A 14,928-nucleotide genomic window follows, 5' to 3' on the forward strand; every position below is an offset into this window, starting at 1 on the left:
ACTGTCACATAAGGTGCGGGAAAAGCACAGCTTAAAATGATTGTTTGACATGTAAGCATGAAAAAAAACTCAAATGATTAATCGATTATTAAAATACTTGCCATTTAATTTTCTAGTGATCGACTAATTGATTCATCGACTCACCGTTCCAGCTCGAATTATTAAATTATTTATATGCATGTACATGTAGCATTCTACTGTTGTTGCTGATTGAGGTGGAGCTAATATTTTCAATTAGGTAGTTTAGTCAAGTGGTTCCCACCCTAGGGGTCAGGACCATAGACTGTAGGTCAGGGCCGTTATGAGGGTCACAGGATAAATCTGAGGGGTTGTTAGATGATTATTGTGATAGGAAAGAAAAACAAAGGCCTGATCTGTTTTCTTTTTTTCAATTTGTCAAATGTGGCCGGCTGCCCCAAGTAGACACTGCTCTTTTGTGAGGGGGCCCCGAGGAGCTGCATTGTATTTTATAAGCTCATCCATGTTTTTTATGTAAAATATTAACCTGAAATGTTTGCATAGCTGTCAAATAAATGTAGTGGAGTAAAAAGTACTATTTCTCTCTGAAATTGGTGTAGAGTAGAAGAATAAAGTAGCATTTAATTGGAAAAACTCCACTAAAGTACAGGTATGTCGAATTGATACTTAAAGTAGTTGAGGAACTTACCATCAGTGCATGAATGGTGGAAAATAGCCAATAACTGAAAGTGTTATTTAACTGAGTAGGTTATTGTACTAGAATTGGTACAAACAGTTGCAGTTCTATCTCACACAGGCTCCGCCCTCTACTGGACTCTATGGGTACTACCTCCTCCAATCACACACACTTGCCCACCGAAATTTTATCATGCACGTAGCCGACCAATAGGATGTCGCTACCGATACGTGCGTGATGTATAAATAGCAGTGTCCCTACTGCCTCAGTATCCTTTTTTCTTCAGCAAACGGCAAACTGCTCACTGAATTCACCACCTCCACGGATGGAGTTGCCACTTCTAGAAAATTATTTTTGCACCGGGCGAGGCGACCCATGTCCTGCCTGGACAAGTAGGGAGGTGAGAGTGCATCTGTTGTGTCCATGTGTACTAGGCTAACGTCCTATGTAGAGCACAGCCCCCATTCGATGCACTGGTGAGCTATTCGACTGTTTCAGTGATAGTGCAGTCAGTAAATCCCTGTCCAAGAAGAGCCTGGCCAGCTGGCTTTGTGAGTGAATCTCCCAAGCCTGTACACAGGCGGGAACAGACCCACCCTTAGCGGTGCATGCACATTCCACTCGGAAGTGTGGAAGTGTCTACGATGCTTTTTCAGAGTGGTGCGTCGAAGAAATCTGCACAATGGCATCTTGGCCCTTACTGTGCCCGTTTGTTTCTATCTCTTGGATATGTTGGGCCCCTTCTCGGGATCCAGCTCGCAAGTGCGACCTAGGATCTGAAAAGTGAGGATCTGGTGACTACTGGGTGTAGAGGGGGAACATACACTGGCAGTGCCTGACGTTTCAGTGAGAAATCAGGGCAGTCCAGGTGTTAATGGTCTGGTCAAGCCCCTATTGGTCCAGCGACCCTCTCAGGGATGTCCCACCATTCTGTCACTAGGTGATGTGGTGGTCGGGGCTTTGGCCGGCCTGTGGCCAACCGGGTTGGTGTGGTGGACTTTGGCTTGTCGCGGCTAGGGCGGACAGTCTTCGGGCTCCACCCACTGTACCCATAGAGGGTGGAGCCTGTGTGAGATAGAACGAAGGTTACGATATGGTAACCCTAGTTCTATAAGCACAGACGGAGCCCTCTACAGATGAGCCCTGCCGCTCTGACACCGCTTGCTGAAGAGGCGGTCGGATGCTGAGGTAGTAGGGACATTGCTATTTATACGTCACGCACGTATCTGTAGCGACGTCCTATTGGTCGGCTACGTGCATGATAAAATTTCAGTGGGCAAGTGCGTGCGTGTGATTGGAGGAGGTAGTACCCATAGAGTCCAGTAGAGGGCTCAGCCTGTGCTTATAGAACTAGGGTTACCATATCGTAACCTTCGATATGCCCTGCTTTCACAACTAGGAACATCCACTGACTAGCGCTCCATTGTACTTTTTCTAGTTGGAGGTTGAACATTTTCATCATTTTCTGAAATGTCTGGAACGCAGCGTATCTCCCTGTTCTTGTGATTCATCCTGTATTCTGCACAACTTTGGAGTGGAGGAGGAGCCACCTGTAGGGACTAAACATAGAAACAAACTTACTATATCTCCAAGAAAGAAAAGAAGAACAAAGAAACAGATGACAGGAACAGGAGAGATTGCTGGAAAATGCTTTGTGAGACATTAAAACATAATAGTTTGAGTAAAGGTAAAAGTTATTCTGACCTCTCCTCCCAACTGAGCATGATACTGAACATTACTCAGGGTCCTGCTGTTGGCTAAGTCCTGATTTGGGGTCTTGGTCCAGCTTTTTCTGCAGGAATAAAATTGAGATCCGTAATGAGATCCCGCGACATTTTCCAGTTCTTTCAGATACATTTTTGTAAGAGGCTGTGTTGATACCTTTTACAGGGAATCACTGGCAGGTAGGTTGGCACGGGAGCAGGGGCGGAAGAAGTACTCAGATTGGGACTTTTAGTGAAGTAAAAGATCAGATCCTTTATTTCATTAAAAGTACCAAATCCACAGTGCAAAAATACTACATTACAAGTAAAAGTCTTGCCTTTAAAATTATTATTATCTAAATGAATGTTTGATTTGTGTGTGATTGTAGGGCTGCAACTAATGATTACTGTCAACTAATCTGCCAATTCTTTTATTGATTTATCGATTAGTCCTTTGGTCTATATTAGAAAATACTGAATAGAAAACTCCTCACACTTTAACCAAGCACAAGTTGACATTGTCAAATGTCTTGTTTTGTCTGACCAACATGGTGATGTTCAGTTCACTGTCACATTAGATGTGGAAAAGCAGAAAACTGTCACAATTGAATAGTTAGAACTAACAAATGTTTGAGAAGTTGGTTTCAAAATGGTTAATCAAACATCAGAATAGTTCATTTTCTTGTGATCAAATAATTGATAAATCAACTTACAGTTCCAGCTCTAATTATTAGATTGTTTATATGCATCGACATATGTGTAGCATTCTACTGTTGGTTGAGGTGGACCTAAGGTTCATAGAATAAATTTGAGGGGTTGTCAGATGACTATTTGGGTAGAAAAGAAGAAAAAACAAAGGTCTGATACACAAATCAATTTTCATCTTTTCAACTTGTTAAATGTTGCCAGGCGGCCCAAGTAGACACTGCTCTTTTGTAAGAGGTCATGAGGAGCCGCATTGCATTTTATAAGACCATACATGTATTTTGTGTAAGTATTTATCTAAAATGTAAGAGTAAGTACCTCGAATTTGTGTTTAAGTACAGTGTTGGAATATATAGTTATTTACCATCAGTAAGTGAGAGGTCCCCAAATAATAATACATACTGCAACTGCAGGTTAATGAAAACAGAAATGAGACAATAACTGAAAATCTATCATTTGACTGGGTAGGTTATTGTAGTAGAATTGATTTGAACAGAGAGCAAACATCCAGCTGTAACAATGGCAGTTATTGGGTCATCTGTCTCACTCTTTAACTCTGTCCATCGGTTTTTGTTTCTCTCTCTGATCTTGTCTTTCTGTGCGTCATCTCTCACATTCAGTTGTTTTCCGTCTCACCTTTTTCCTTTCTCTCATTTCCTCTTTGCCTTGTGTGAAAGGATCTCTTTTTTTTCTTTTCACAGGAAAGTTTTGTGATGTAAAAAGATAAAGTGGTATGTTGTAAATGTTTCTTATCAAAACAGAACAATCTGGAATGTAGTGATAATAACAAAGTATGTCATTATAAGATGAAAAATTTCACATTATAACCAGAAATTGACAAAAATATTGGGAGCAGTACACTCTTTCCAGGACATTTTGACATGTCAGAGCAGGAAGAGCCCAGGTGGAATTAAAAACATTAATGAGAGCATGTCTGGTATTGTGCATGCTCATGCACAGACATGGCTCACTGGGACACTTAATAAAATGAAGCAAGGCATCGTTAGCATTATTTACAGTTGTGCTTTTCCTCATAATTCAATTTTTTTTAAATAAAAAAAGGATATTCGCATAATTATAATATGTGCGATACAGTATATTTAGTAACTGTAGAAAACACAGAAATGTCTAACAATGAAAGTAGCTCATACTTCGAAGACAAATGGGGGAGGGGAGAGGAAGTAATTGTCAGCAAAGATGAAGAAAATGTACATGATTTTGTTTAACTGTTTAAATGTAAAGGACATACATGTCATTTTTAAATTTTCACACCCAGCTCTAAATGTCTGTCACTCACCTGCAGAAGCAGACGGCTGAAGTGAAGCCACATAGAAGAAGTCCAATTACAGATGTGAGTATGTACAGAAAATACCATCTCGATGGACTGATGTCTGCACAAAATCAGATGTGAATACATTTAAGTAGCATGCAGTTTCAGGTTTAAAATGCAGTGAGTCTGTTGTAGTGGTGATTAGCTCTGCTTTGTGTTCTACCTACCTTCAGGTTTATTAGACACCGTTAAATTCCACTCAATTGTCTTTGGACCGTCTGTATCAACTACATGACATGTATAAAGTCCTGCGTCATCATGCTGAGCATTAAAAATATCCAGCTTTGAAGGTAAGTTTAGGTCTATTCTCAGTCTGTGAGAGGTGAGATTTGAAAAAGTTAGATTGTGTACAACTGAATAAACAAAAAAAGTTCTGCCTTTGGTCCAGGTGATTTGCGTTGCATTTTCATTGTATGTGTTGCAAGTGAACATGATGGAGGCTCCCCTGGACACCAGTACATCCCTGTAGTCAACTTGATGAATCCCTGTGCCTGCAAAGACTTGGCATGTAACTAATACTTGAAAGAAGATTAGAGTTGCTTGGTTTAATCTGAACATGATGATCATCAGACAGAGAAGGACAGACTGGAACTTCATAGCTTTTAACCGTATTTAAGTTGGAGGAGCAAAGGAAGTGGTTAGCTGCTCATAACTGAGGTAAGTTTCACACCTTTTGTGGAACATAAGTCATGTGGGAGTCAAATATACAATAATTTCTATTCAAATTAGAATACTAAGGATTGAAGCTTGGTCCTTCTTGAAAATAAACAGTAAACATGATGTAATTAGTAATCATAAACTGAAGCATGAAACGTCCATGAATGTGACATGTTCAACTATAGGAAAACCACTTCTGCATAGTGGTGAACACACTTGACCCACATAATGTGACCACACTGCTGAGAATGCTGTCAGAGCTTGATGAACACTTTTTGGTGGTTATAAGAAGCATAATAACCAGGCATAGAAGCATAGAACACACATGCATTATGTGAGTATTATGACCACTGACCGGTGAAGTAAATGACATTGACACCTCGTAAGTATTGAAGTCAAGCTGAAGTTGATTAACAAGTCGATTTCCTGGCATAAATGTTCTTGGCTTCCAGATGAGTCAGCGTGAAATGGAGCAGAGTGGATGTAGCATCCTCTGTAGACCGGGTTGCCCTGTATGCAACTTGGATTTAAAGTGCTCAATAATAGGCCAGTCAAAACATTTGGCTAATGGCGTGAGGCAACATGGCAATAGTCATTCATACAGTCAAGGTTGGGGTTTTTTGGGCACAGGGACTATGGTGGCCCTCTTGAGGCAGGTGAGCACTACAGCCTGGCAGAGGGAGGTGTTGAAAATGTCAGCTAAGACATCCTTCACTTGGTCTGCACAGTTCTTCAGCAGCCTTTTGAGGTTTTATTTTAGAAAAAACACTTTCGACAGACGGCTGAAGTACCATGGGTGATGGTGTTGTCCTTTGTACCTTCCTGTTGTTGGTGGCCTCAAACCGAGACTAGGAGGTGTTGAGGTTGTCTGGAGGGGCGGGATCATTACGGTCTATATTTACTGTAGGCTTATAGCCTACATTTAGGCTATTTTATACCACTGTATATAAAACACATTTTTAATTTTGTATACAAGATCCAGTGTGTTATTTCCTGTTGTTATACAATCCACATGCTGGCAGAACTTGGGTAACACAGAGTTTAAACTTGCCTTGTTGAAAACCCCCGCAACAATGTAGATATCGTCAGGGTGGGTAGCATGCAGCTGGCTGATGGTATTATAGAATTCTCCCAGGGCCTGTTTCACATTTGCACTAGGGGGGCATAGACTGCAATGGTATGACTAATTGTCAACTCCGGTGGCAGCTAAAAAGATCAACATTTCACTGTCAAGAACTCCACATCTGGAGAACAGTGCTTGGAAATCATCCTACCATCACTTGTTTAAACAGACAGAAGGAAGGAAATGTAGCAGTATCATGACACAGCGTTCAACACGTCATGAAAGGGTCAATTGCTAAGCTAAAGTAAACCAAAGGTGACAGTCTGTGACTAGGGGCGGACTGGCCATCGGGGTATTTGGGAATATTCCCGAACGGCCGGTCCATTTAAGGTCATTTAAGGGATCAGGAGTTGTGGTGAAAAGACAGAAAGAGGAAAAAGAAATGTGTGGTGCCAAAAAATAAGTAAACTGTTGGCACAAGAGGCAGCCAAATGTGCCAAATTAACCAACAGCTTGGCAGAAAGGTTCCTGTTGCAGGTGAGGCAGGACCCTGAACAGGCAGGCACGATAAGGAGGCTAATGCATTTATTATATACTGAAATTATTTATATATGCATTTATGTATAGGCATATACATTAGGCTATATATTTAGATAGCATATTATAAGCAACAGTTTGCAATGTGTTAGCACACAAAGACAACATACTTGTATAAGTATGTTTGTATGTATTTTAGCTGTTCAGGTCAGTGCAGGTGATGGAAAGGGATAGGGTGGTGATGACCCCAGTTATATTGATGAGGAGGGTGGGAAGGAAGAGAAGGAACAGGAGGAGAAGGTCAATGGATTATTGTCACAAGCTGAAAATGAGGGCTTTTATTTTTATGCACAAACACACACACTGCACATTTGATGGGAATGCATGCCTTTCTAGTCTTTTTGACCACTCAAAGCGCTTTTACACTATATCTGCATTCACACACATTCATTCACTGAGCCTAACAGAAACTAACATTCACACACATTCATACACTGGTGGAACAGTCGCCAGGGGCAGTTTTGGGGTTCAGCATCTTGCCCAAGGTCACTGAACCGCCGACCTTCCGATTAACGGCCAAACCGCTCTACCTCCTGAGCCACAGCCGCCCCTGTGCGTATATTTAAGTATTTTAGCGCTCTGACTGACCTGGTCTTTTTCAATGTAGAGCTGCCTTGCTTATAGAAACTGAGGAGGTGTCATCCTGAAGGTCTTCAGCATAATCTGATTCCCTGTATACAACAAAAACACTAATATATATTGAAGTAACTGCAAAATATATTTCTCTGCACCCCCAAAGGGCATTTAGGATAAAAGGCCTCTCCGTCTCAAATTCCCTGGCTCAGGACACTCCTGTCTGTGACTTTCAAAAGCGATGGATCTCACTGACTCTCCTCTCTGCCTGCTTGGTCCACTGACTGATGCAGCTGTTTGATAAGGATACACTGATCCATCTCTGAGGTAACCCAAGGAAATTACGGTTTTACTAGTTATACATTTATATTATGGGATAAATTCGGCATTATGGAACATTCATGACAAACTCTTTACACCATCTACTGGTGAGTGTAGGTGGTGTTAGTGTACTGTGTGTTGATAAGGTTTTTAAGAATTCCAATAAATGTTGTGACAATAGTGCTGTCTCTTTTTCAAAGCTCATAAATCACTGTTCTTGAGACACAGAATTAAATTTTACTTCACCATCAGTGCCACTATCATATTTGTAGAGATTTCAGGGATAAAAGGAAGTGATCATGTTAAACTGGGTCTGTATGTACAACATCACAACTACATATTGAGCTGTTTCACAGTTCATGTCATCATGCAAAAAAAAAACATTTTGCAAGTGATTTATCATGCAAAGGATGTGAGAAACTTTGTATTATGAAGTAGATTTGTACCACAGGGATCAGCATGATTACTGAATTACCAAGAATTGAGACACTCTATAATCCAATATTAGATTTTAAAATTGTGATAGCTCAAATAGCACAAACCTTATAATATATAATAACTTCTTCAGTCACACACAAAGTACCTTCAAAGAAATAAAAAATGAAAAGATAAAAGAAAAAAGTTTCACCATGTGCACCAATAATGGATTTCTGATATTTTAATGCTTTAATGCATCTCTAACAACAGCATGAAGTCACCTTTAATCAGGTCGTAGCATTAACATATTATACATTGTTGTATAAACTTGACTAAGGCTTTAAATGTACAATTAACATGCCCATAAAATAGCAAACTATTACACAGATGCATGTTTTGCATGTAAACAATACAAAATAAAACAGAAACAAGAAAACAACCTTTACACTTTTCAGAATTGCATGTTATGGTGACCACTAACCAGGTAAAATGACATTAAGGTTCTGGTTGTCTGTTGTCTCTCCTCTGCACGTCCATCACTGCCTGGTTTGGATCTGTCACCAAAAAGGATAGGAGCAGACTACAATGGACAGTCAGGACCGCAGAGAAAATCATTGGTGCCAACCTGCCTTCCATTCAGGACTTATACATTTCCAGAGTCAGGAAACATCATTGCACATCCATCCCAGACACAACCTGTTCCAGCTTCTCCCCTCTGGCAGGCGCTACAGAGCACTGTACGCCAAAACCAACAGACTCAGGAACAGTTTCTTCCCACAAACCATCACTCTGATGAACAGCTAATTTGTGCCTCACAGTGTCTGAACAATTCCTGTGCAATAACCCAGTAACTCTGTCTCTAATCAGCCACCTGTTTACTGGTTACCACCTATTATTTATTTATCATTCTCTATTTTAAGAGTTGTTCATACTGTTCATAGTGTCATTTTGTATATACTGTAAACCAAATGTACCTACCGCATGTATATAACACCTGCACATAATACTTATTTATTCCAGCATCCTTTGCATTATTATTTGTACATGAGTACACGTATACATGTATGTGTATGTGTACCTGTACATCTCATCCACCTCAGACATGTACATGGTAATGATAATAACTTTAATCCTGCATCCTTTGCACTTTGCTCATTGCACTATTGTCTCAATCTGTGTACAGTGTTTTTGCTTATAGTGTGTATATATCAGGGCCGTGCAGAGACCTTTGGAAGGGCAGGTGCTTAAAGTATAAAAGGGGCACATGGAACAAGGATTTAAATAGGGCTGTTCTCAAAATATCGATCCATAAATATATTGGTATGTATTCCTTGCTGATATGCGTATACTGATGCTTCTGTATCGATACATCAGCAAATGCTATGACATAACTTACAGGGAAAAGTTACTGTTGAGGAGTTGCTGAGGATGTTGCTGCTGATACTACTGGAGGTGATCTGTGACTAGATTTATTATAACAAACAAAGGATATATATTAGATAATTAAACAAATATGTGACAAGATGTAAAGAATGAGGAGGGCCTGTGTCTCAAGGGGTGAACTTCTCCCCTATTGGTGGGAGGAGTCAGAAAGGAGAGCTCTACATTTATTCATTTTAGCTGATGCTTTTATCCAAATATATGCTATATATATATCAGAGGTGGCACGCCTCTGGAGCAACTAGGGGTTAAGTGTCTCGCTCAGGGACACATTGGTGTCTTACAGTGGATTCAAACCCGGGTCTCTCACGCCAAAGGCATGTGTTTTATCCACTGCTCCATCACCAGATCTAGGCCTGCTCTATCTGCACACATCAACAAGCTTGCTCCTCACACAGTCAGATGGCTTCCTTCAGTGCGCTGAGGTTGATTTTTGTGTCGAAATATATTAAAATAAAATTATATATGTGTATATATATATATTAGAATCTAAAAAAACACTGTAATTGACAGTGAGGACACTTCCGGGGTAGTTACGTCAACACTCAGTTCACCATGCCCTGGGCGTCCAATACTACCGCGGATGGGTTTACATTGGAGTTAGTGGAAAGCTCCGTGCGTCTCTCACGCTAAAGGGTTCCATGTGCGTTGGAAGTAGACGCCGACGGACGTGACAAAGCGTAATATGACGCCCTGGGAATTTTTTTTTCTTCACAACTTTATTAATCCAATAGTACTTGACAGACACAAACAAACAGGGAGCATAGGTTATAATAAACCAAAACAAACAAGACACATAAGTAAACCAATATAAAAATAAATAGATAATATGTTTTAAGATATTGGATGTCTTTAAAGCTGTCTTGTTTTTTAACATTCTGCAAATAGAAAAATATAGGTTTTTAAGGTCAGCATAAAACAAATGTCTGTTTGGAAGAAACTGCATACATTTTGCTTTATGAATATGATGTTTACCCAGAAGACATAACAGCTTAACCAGATCAGCCGTTTCACAGTTTATAGATTCCACATTCAAAAATAAGACCATTCTTGCAGATAAAGGGACCGAGATATTATGAGATTCCCATATTAATAATACAATTTGTGACCAAAAGTCAATAATAATAAATAAATGAGAAAATGACTCCGTCTCTGACTCACAAAAAGAGCATAAAACTTGTGAATAAATTCATTGCAAGGATAATATCTGTGTAGAATTTCCTTCACTTTGTTGGGGACAAAAAAAACAATTAAATTCTGACTGTCCTGTTAAAAAACTGCGAGACTTAGATATTTCCACTCTCCTTTGCCGGACAAACTCCTCATATGAAGCCAGGTCCCCTGTGTCACTAAACAGTTCAGAGATAAACACAATATCTCGGTCAAACCAGTCCTTAAAAAACATGGTCTTATTTCTATATACAACATGTTGGTTGTTCCACAAAATACATGTGTGTGGGGAAAAGTTGTGCTTGAAAGCAATCTTCCAAGTGTCCAGGGCTTGTTTATGGAAGTTGGCGAGTTTAACAGGAAGTTTACCCGAAACAAAATTACAGGAAAGCAAAAACCTTAGACCACCCTCTCACTGTCCATGCAGGGATAGATATTTCTCTCTCAAATTTAAACTCTTATCTTCGATGTAATCCTGGATACTGGAAATTAAACTCTTCCTTCATAAAACAATCTGATTATTGCTCAGGCATCAGGCAAATTGTTGTTGATTTCCAGTCAATGTCTGATGTTTCACCTATGTTAAAATGGGAACTATTTAAATTTGAATGTCAAACTTTCTCTATTAAATTTGGTAAGCAGCACTCCAAAAATCCAAATAAGGCTTATGTAGACGATATGAAAAGGTTTGGATAGGTTGCCGGTGAACATGACAGAGTCTCCCCTGGACACCAGTACATCCCTGTGCTCAATTTAATGAATTCCTGTACCTGCACAGACTTGGCCTGTAACTGATAGCTGAATAGAGATTAGAGCTGCTAGGTTTATGCTGAACATGATGACATTCAGACTCCATTCACTGGAACGTTATAATCAAAATTTTACTGTGTTGTGATGGAGGAGCAAAGGAAGTGGTTAGCTGCTGTTTAGCTGCTCAAAACGTATGTGTCACACCTTCGTGCAACATTATGTGAGAGTCAAAAATACAAAAATGTAATTCAAATTATGATACTGAAGATTCAGTGATGATCCTTCTTGAATTAAACTGTAAACACTGATTAATTCATAATTATACGATTATAAACTTAATGTTCAAGTGTAGGAAAACCATTTTTGCTTAATGGTGAACACAATGAAACCCTGCTGAGAATGGTGTTAGAGCATGGTGATTATACATGTGCATTCACACATTTAACCAGTCAACAGCTTTGACTTTGGAATAATTCACTGGTCTGATTACAAGACACTGTCTTTAAAAGTATTATCACAATATTACAAGAACCATGATATTTACAAAAGGGCTACTGTCCTTGATTGTAGACTGTTTTTATTGGAAAGACCCCATGTAATACGCAACCCCAGGTGGCACAGACCCAACACTGAAGCCTGTTGACTTAAGTTAACTTTATTGCCATTACAACAAACATAGTTAGGAACTTGCCTTAACTAGCTCACACTGCAGGAAAACATTCAATGCAGCATATTAATATTAAAACCATCATATACATAAGGACATATTCAAAATACAGTACTTTAAATTTAAATTGTAAGATTAAAAACAAAACCCCTTAAAGTGAAGGCACTGGATGTATTAATTTTAGAGAAGCCGACGACATCAGTGACCCCGTTGTCATCTCTCTGAATGGCTTCCCTTAAAGCACCCGGCTTGACATTGAGAAATGTGATTTGATCTCTCTCTGTAAATGTCTCGTGTTTAACTTTCATTTGAATGACTCATCATCTCAGTAGAGACCATAGATTGAATTAAGCCTTTCCGCGTACTGACTGCTCTGCCTGTTATTTGTCCTACTGCCTGTGCCACCTTGCTGTTGACGGATGACCACCTGTACAGATAGAGGGTGAAAATAAAGTTCAATGCTTTCACAGAGAAAAAAAATAAATGCACAGAAACATGATAGTGTCAAAGATGACAACGTTTTTCTGACCTCTCCTCCTGACTGAAGATGAAACTGGTCCTGGACTGGGTACTGGTTTGTTGTCCTGGTCCCATGTTTTCTGTAGAGACAAAGACATGAAATGACACCCTACTTTATAGAAATGAAAGTGTTTCAGGTATTTTATTGTAAGAGACTGAGTTCACACATAGGACAGCAGAGAATAAACCCAAAAAACTGATCAAAAGTTAAACACATAATCATAAAGAATCAACGACAATATAAACAGGCCACAATGTCCACATTTGTGCTGTTTGCTGCATGAGACGAGAGCCTCCTGGCAGCGGTGGGTGCTCGTCTCTGCAGAAGACACAGACGTGGTCTGAGTCTCATTTTTTCTTTTTTGCTTCACTCAAGACACACAAACAAACTTTAGTCAAAAGAAACAACAACAATGCAAATGCATGTTCAGTCAGGCAGCTTGGCCCCAATGTGGGCCCGTTTGTAACGGGCAACCACGCTCTTGTTTGTTTTTACTGTTTGTACTGTAGTGATTACATTTATATTTGGTTATGATTACATACAACAATAATGCTTTTGCTGGAACTACACTATAGCTATATGTGTTCATCAAAGTGTATGCACATCACTAACAGTGTAAGCTCTGCAACCACCAGGGCCATGGGCAGGATTTTAGGTATTGTGTGCCCAAAGGTTTTTGAGAGCTTTTTCTTTTTGTGTTCAATTATATTTACATGTTATGTTTAATTATGTTGTATGTAAATGTATTTCCTAGCATTAAGGTCAGAATACTATTTCCAAGGTGTTCACGATGTCAGGGATATAATAGGGGTGGAGAACTCCGGATAATTACGGGGCTGAGTATCAAGCCACAAACCTCAATCCTTGAGCACCAGTAAAAATGTGTCCTTCCTTACCACAGATTATCGAAGAGTGACAGGTATCAATAGTCAGTATTGAATGCTTTGTCAGATTTTTAGGCCTTTTGACTTATTCTTTGATTAGATGTTTCTTGATTTATTTCATGCAGTCTTCACTGACTTTACGACTTTGCTTCACTTGTTCTACGGTTGCACAACATTTTAACATTGACACTGTAAACATTTTTAATGAGCTGGGCCTTGTGGTGAAAGTGTATTGTTAACTACTGTTTCCAATGTCAAGAAGCAACAATCAATCTTAATAAAAATCAATGTTTTGACCACCACAAAGGATTTTATCACTGTTCTGATTTGGGAAAAATTGCAGATATTTTAGTATCTGGACTAACTGCATGGGAAGATAACACTATGGGTTACTATTAGTTTGTAATTTGGGTAAACTGAGACTTGATCTGACATAATATCTGTGATTGAGCTCTACACTCAAATCAACCCTAATTCCCAAGTGCTAACAACTGCTCTGCACCAGAGCAGAGTGAAATTAATTTGAACATACAAATCTAAAAGCTAAAAGGTGTCACTCACCTGCAGAGGCAGACAGCTGATGTGAGGCCACATGGAAGAAGTCCAATTATAGATATGAGTATGTATAGAAAATACCACGATGGACTGATTTCTGCACAAAATCAGATGTGAAGGAATTTAAGTTGCATGCAGTATGAGGTTTGAAATGCATTAAGTCTGCTGTAAAGATAATTAGCTCTGCTAATAGCTCTGCATTGTGCTCTACCCACCTTCACGTTTCTCAGACACTGTTAAATTCCACTCAGTTGTCTTTGGACCATATCTACTAGTTACATTACATGTATAAAGTCCTGCGTCTTCATGCTGAGCATTAAAAATATTCAGCTTTAAAGGTGAGTTTTGGTCTATTCTCAGACTGTGAGAGGTGAGATTTGAAAAGGTCATATTGCGTATTATTGAATAAGAAAAAACAGATCTGCCTTTGGTCCAGGTGATTTGTGTTGCACTTTCATTGGATATGTTGCAAGTGAACATGACGGGTTCCCCCCTGAACACCAGTACATCCCTGTGGTCAACTTGATCAGTCCCTAATATTGAAAGAAACAATCAACCAATATAAAACAAAGTCTGTAATTAAATGTAGAGGAAAAACATCCATTACAAACACAAATCTTCACTGTACCTGCAAAGACTTGGTAAGTAACCAATAGTTGAATAGAGAGCAGAGCTGCTTGGTTTAGGTCGAACATGATGACATTCAGACAGAGAAAGACAGATTGGAACTTCACCATCAGCTTTTAAATATATTTGTGGAGGAGGAGCAGAGAAAAGGAAGTGGTTAGCTGCTGTTTAACTGCTCAAAAAAACAGTCTGTTACACCTTTCGTGACAAATAAAGTTGAGTCCATGGGGATCATTCAACTATTAAATTCAACTTGGAATATCAAGAATTGAATTGTACTCTGTCGTGAAAAAG

General features: G+C 39.4%; 2 protein-coding genes across 2 annotated transcripts; both read right to left on the minus strand.

The window, feature by feature from the left end:
* Nucleotides 1-1,949: 1,949 nt before the first annotated feature.
* Nucleotides 1,950-4,956, minus strand: LOC119903843. Its single transcript, XM_038720091.1, has 4 exons — nucleotides 4,561-4,956; nucleotides 4,361-4,454; nucleotides 2,360-2,447; nucleotides 1,950-2,214 (listed from the first exon to the last, which is right to left on the minus strand). The coding sequence occupies exons 1-4, from the start codon at nucleotides 4,949-4,951 to the stop codon at nucleotides 2,068-2,070; spliced, it is 720 nt and encodes a 239-aa protein (XP_038576019.1). The 5' UTR covers nucleotides 4,952-4,956; the 3' UTR covers nucleotides 1,950-2,067.
* Nucleotides 4,957-10,242: 5,286 nt separating this feature from the next.
* Nucleotides 10,243-14,713, minus strand: LOC119903594. Its single transcript, XM_038719837.1, has 5 exons — nucleotides 14,636-14,713; nucleotides 14,223-14,540; nucleotides 14,014-14,104; nucleotides 12,578-12,647; nucleotides 10,243-12,475 (listed from the first exon to the last, which is right to left on the minus strand). Exons 1-5 carry the CDS (start codon nucleotides 14,700-14,702, stop codon nucleotides 12,374-12,376), a joined length of 648 nt encoding a protein of 215 aa, XP_038575765.1. The 5' UTR covers nucleotides 14,703-14,713; the 3' UTR covers nucleotides 10,243-12,373.
* Between the last annotated feature and the right edge of the window lie 215 nt (nucleotides 14,714-14,928).

Source organism: Micropterus salmoides, unplaced genomic scaffold (genome assembly GCF_014851395.1).
Source record: "Micropterus salmoides isolate LMB-PRFRI ecotype aquatic unplaced genomic scaffold, ASM1485139v1 Ms_hic_scaffold_15, whole genome shotgun sequence".
NCBI lineage: Eukaryota > Metazoa > Chordata > Actinopteri > Centrarchiformes > Centrarchidae > Micropterus > Micropterus salmoides.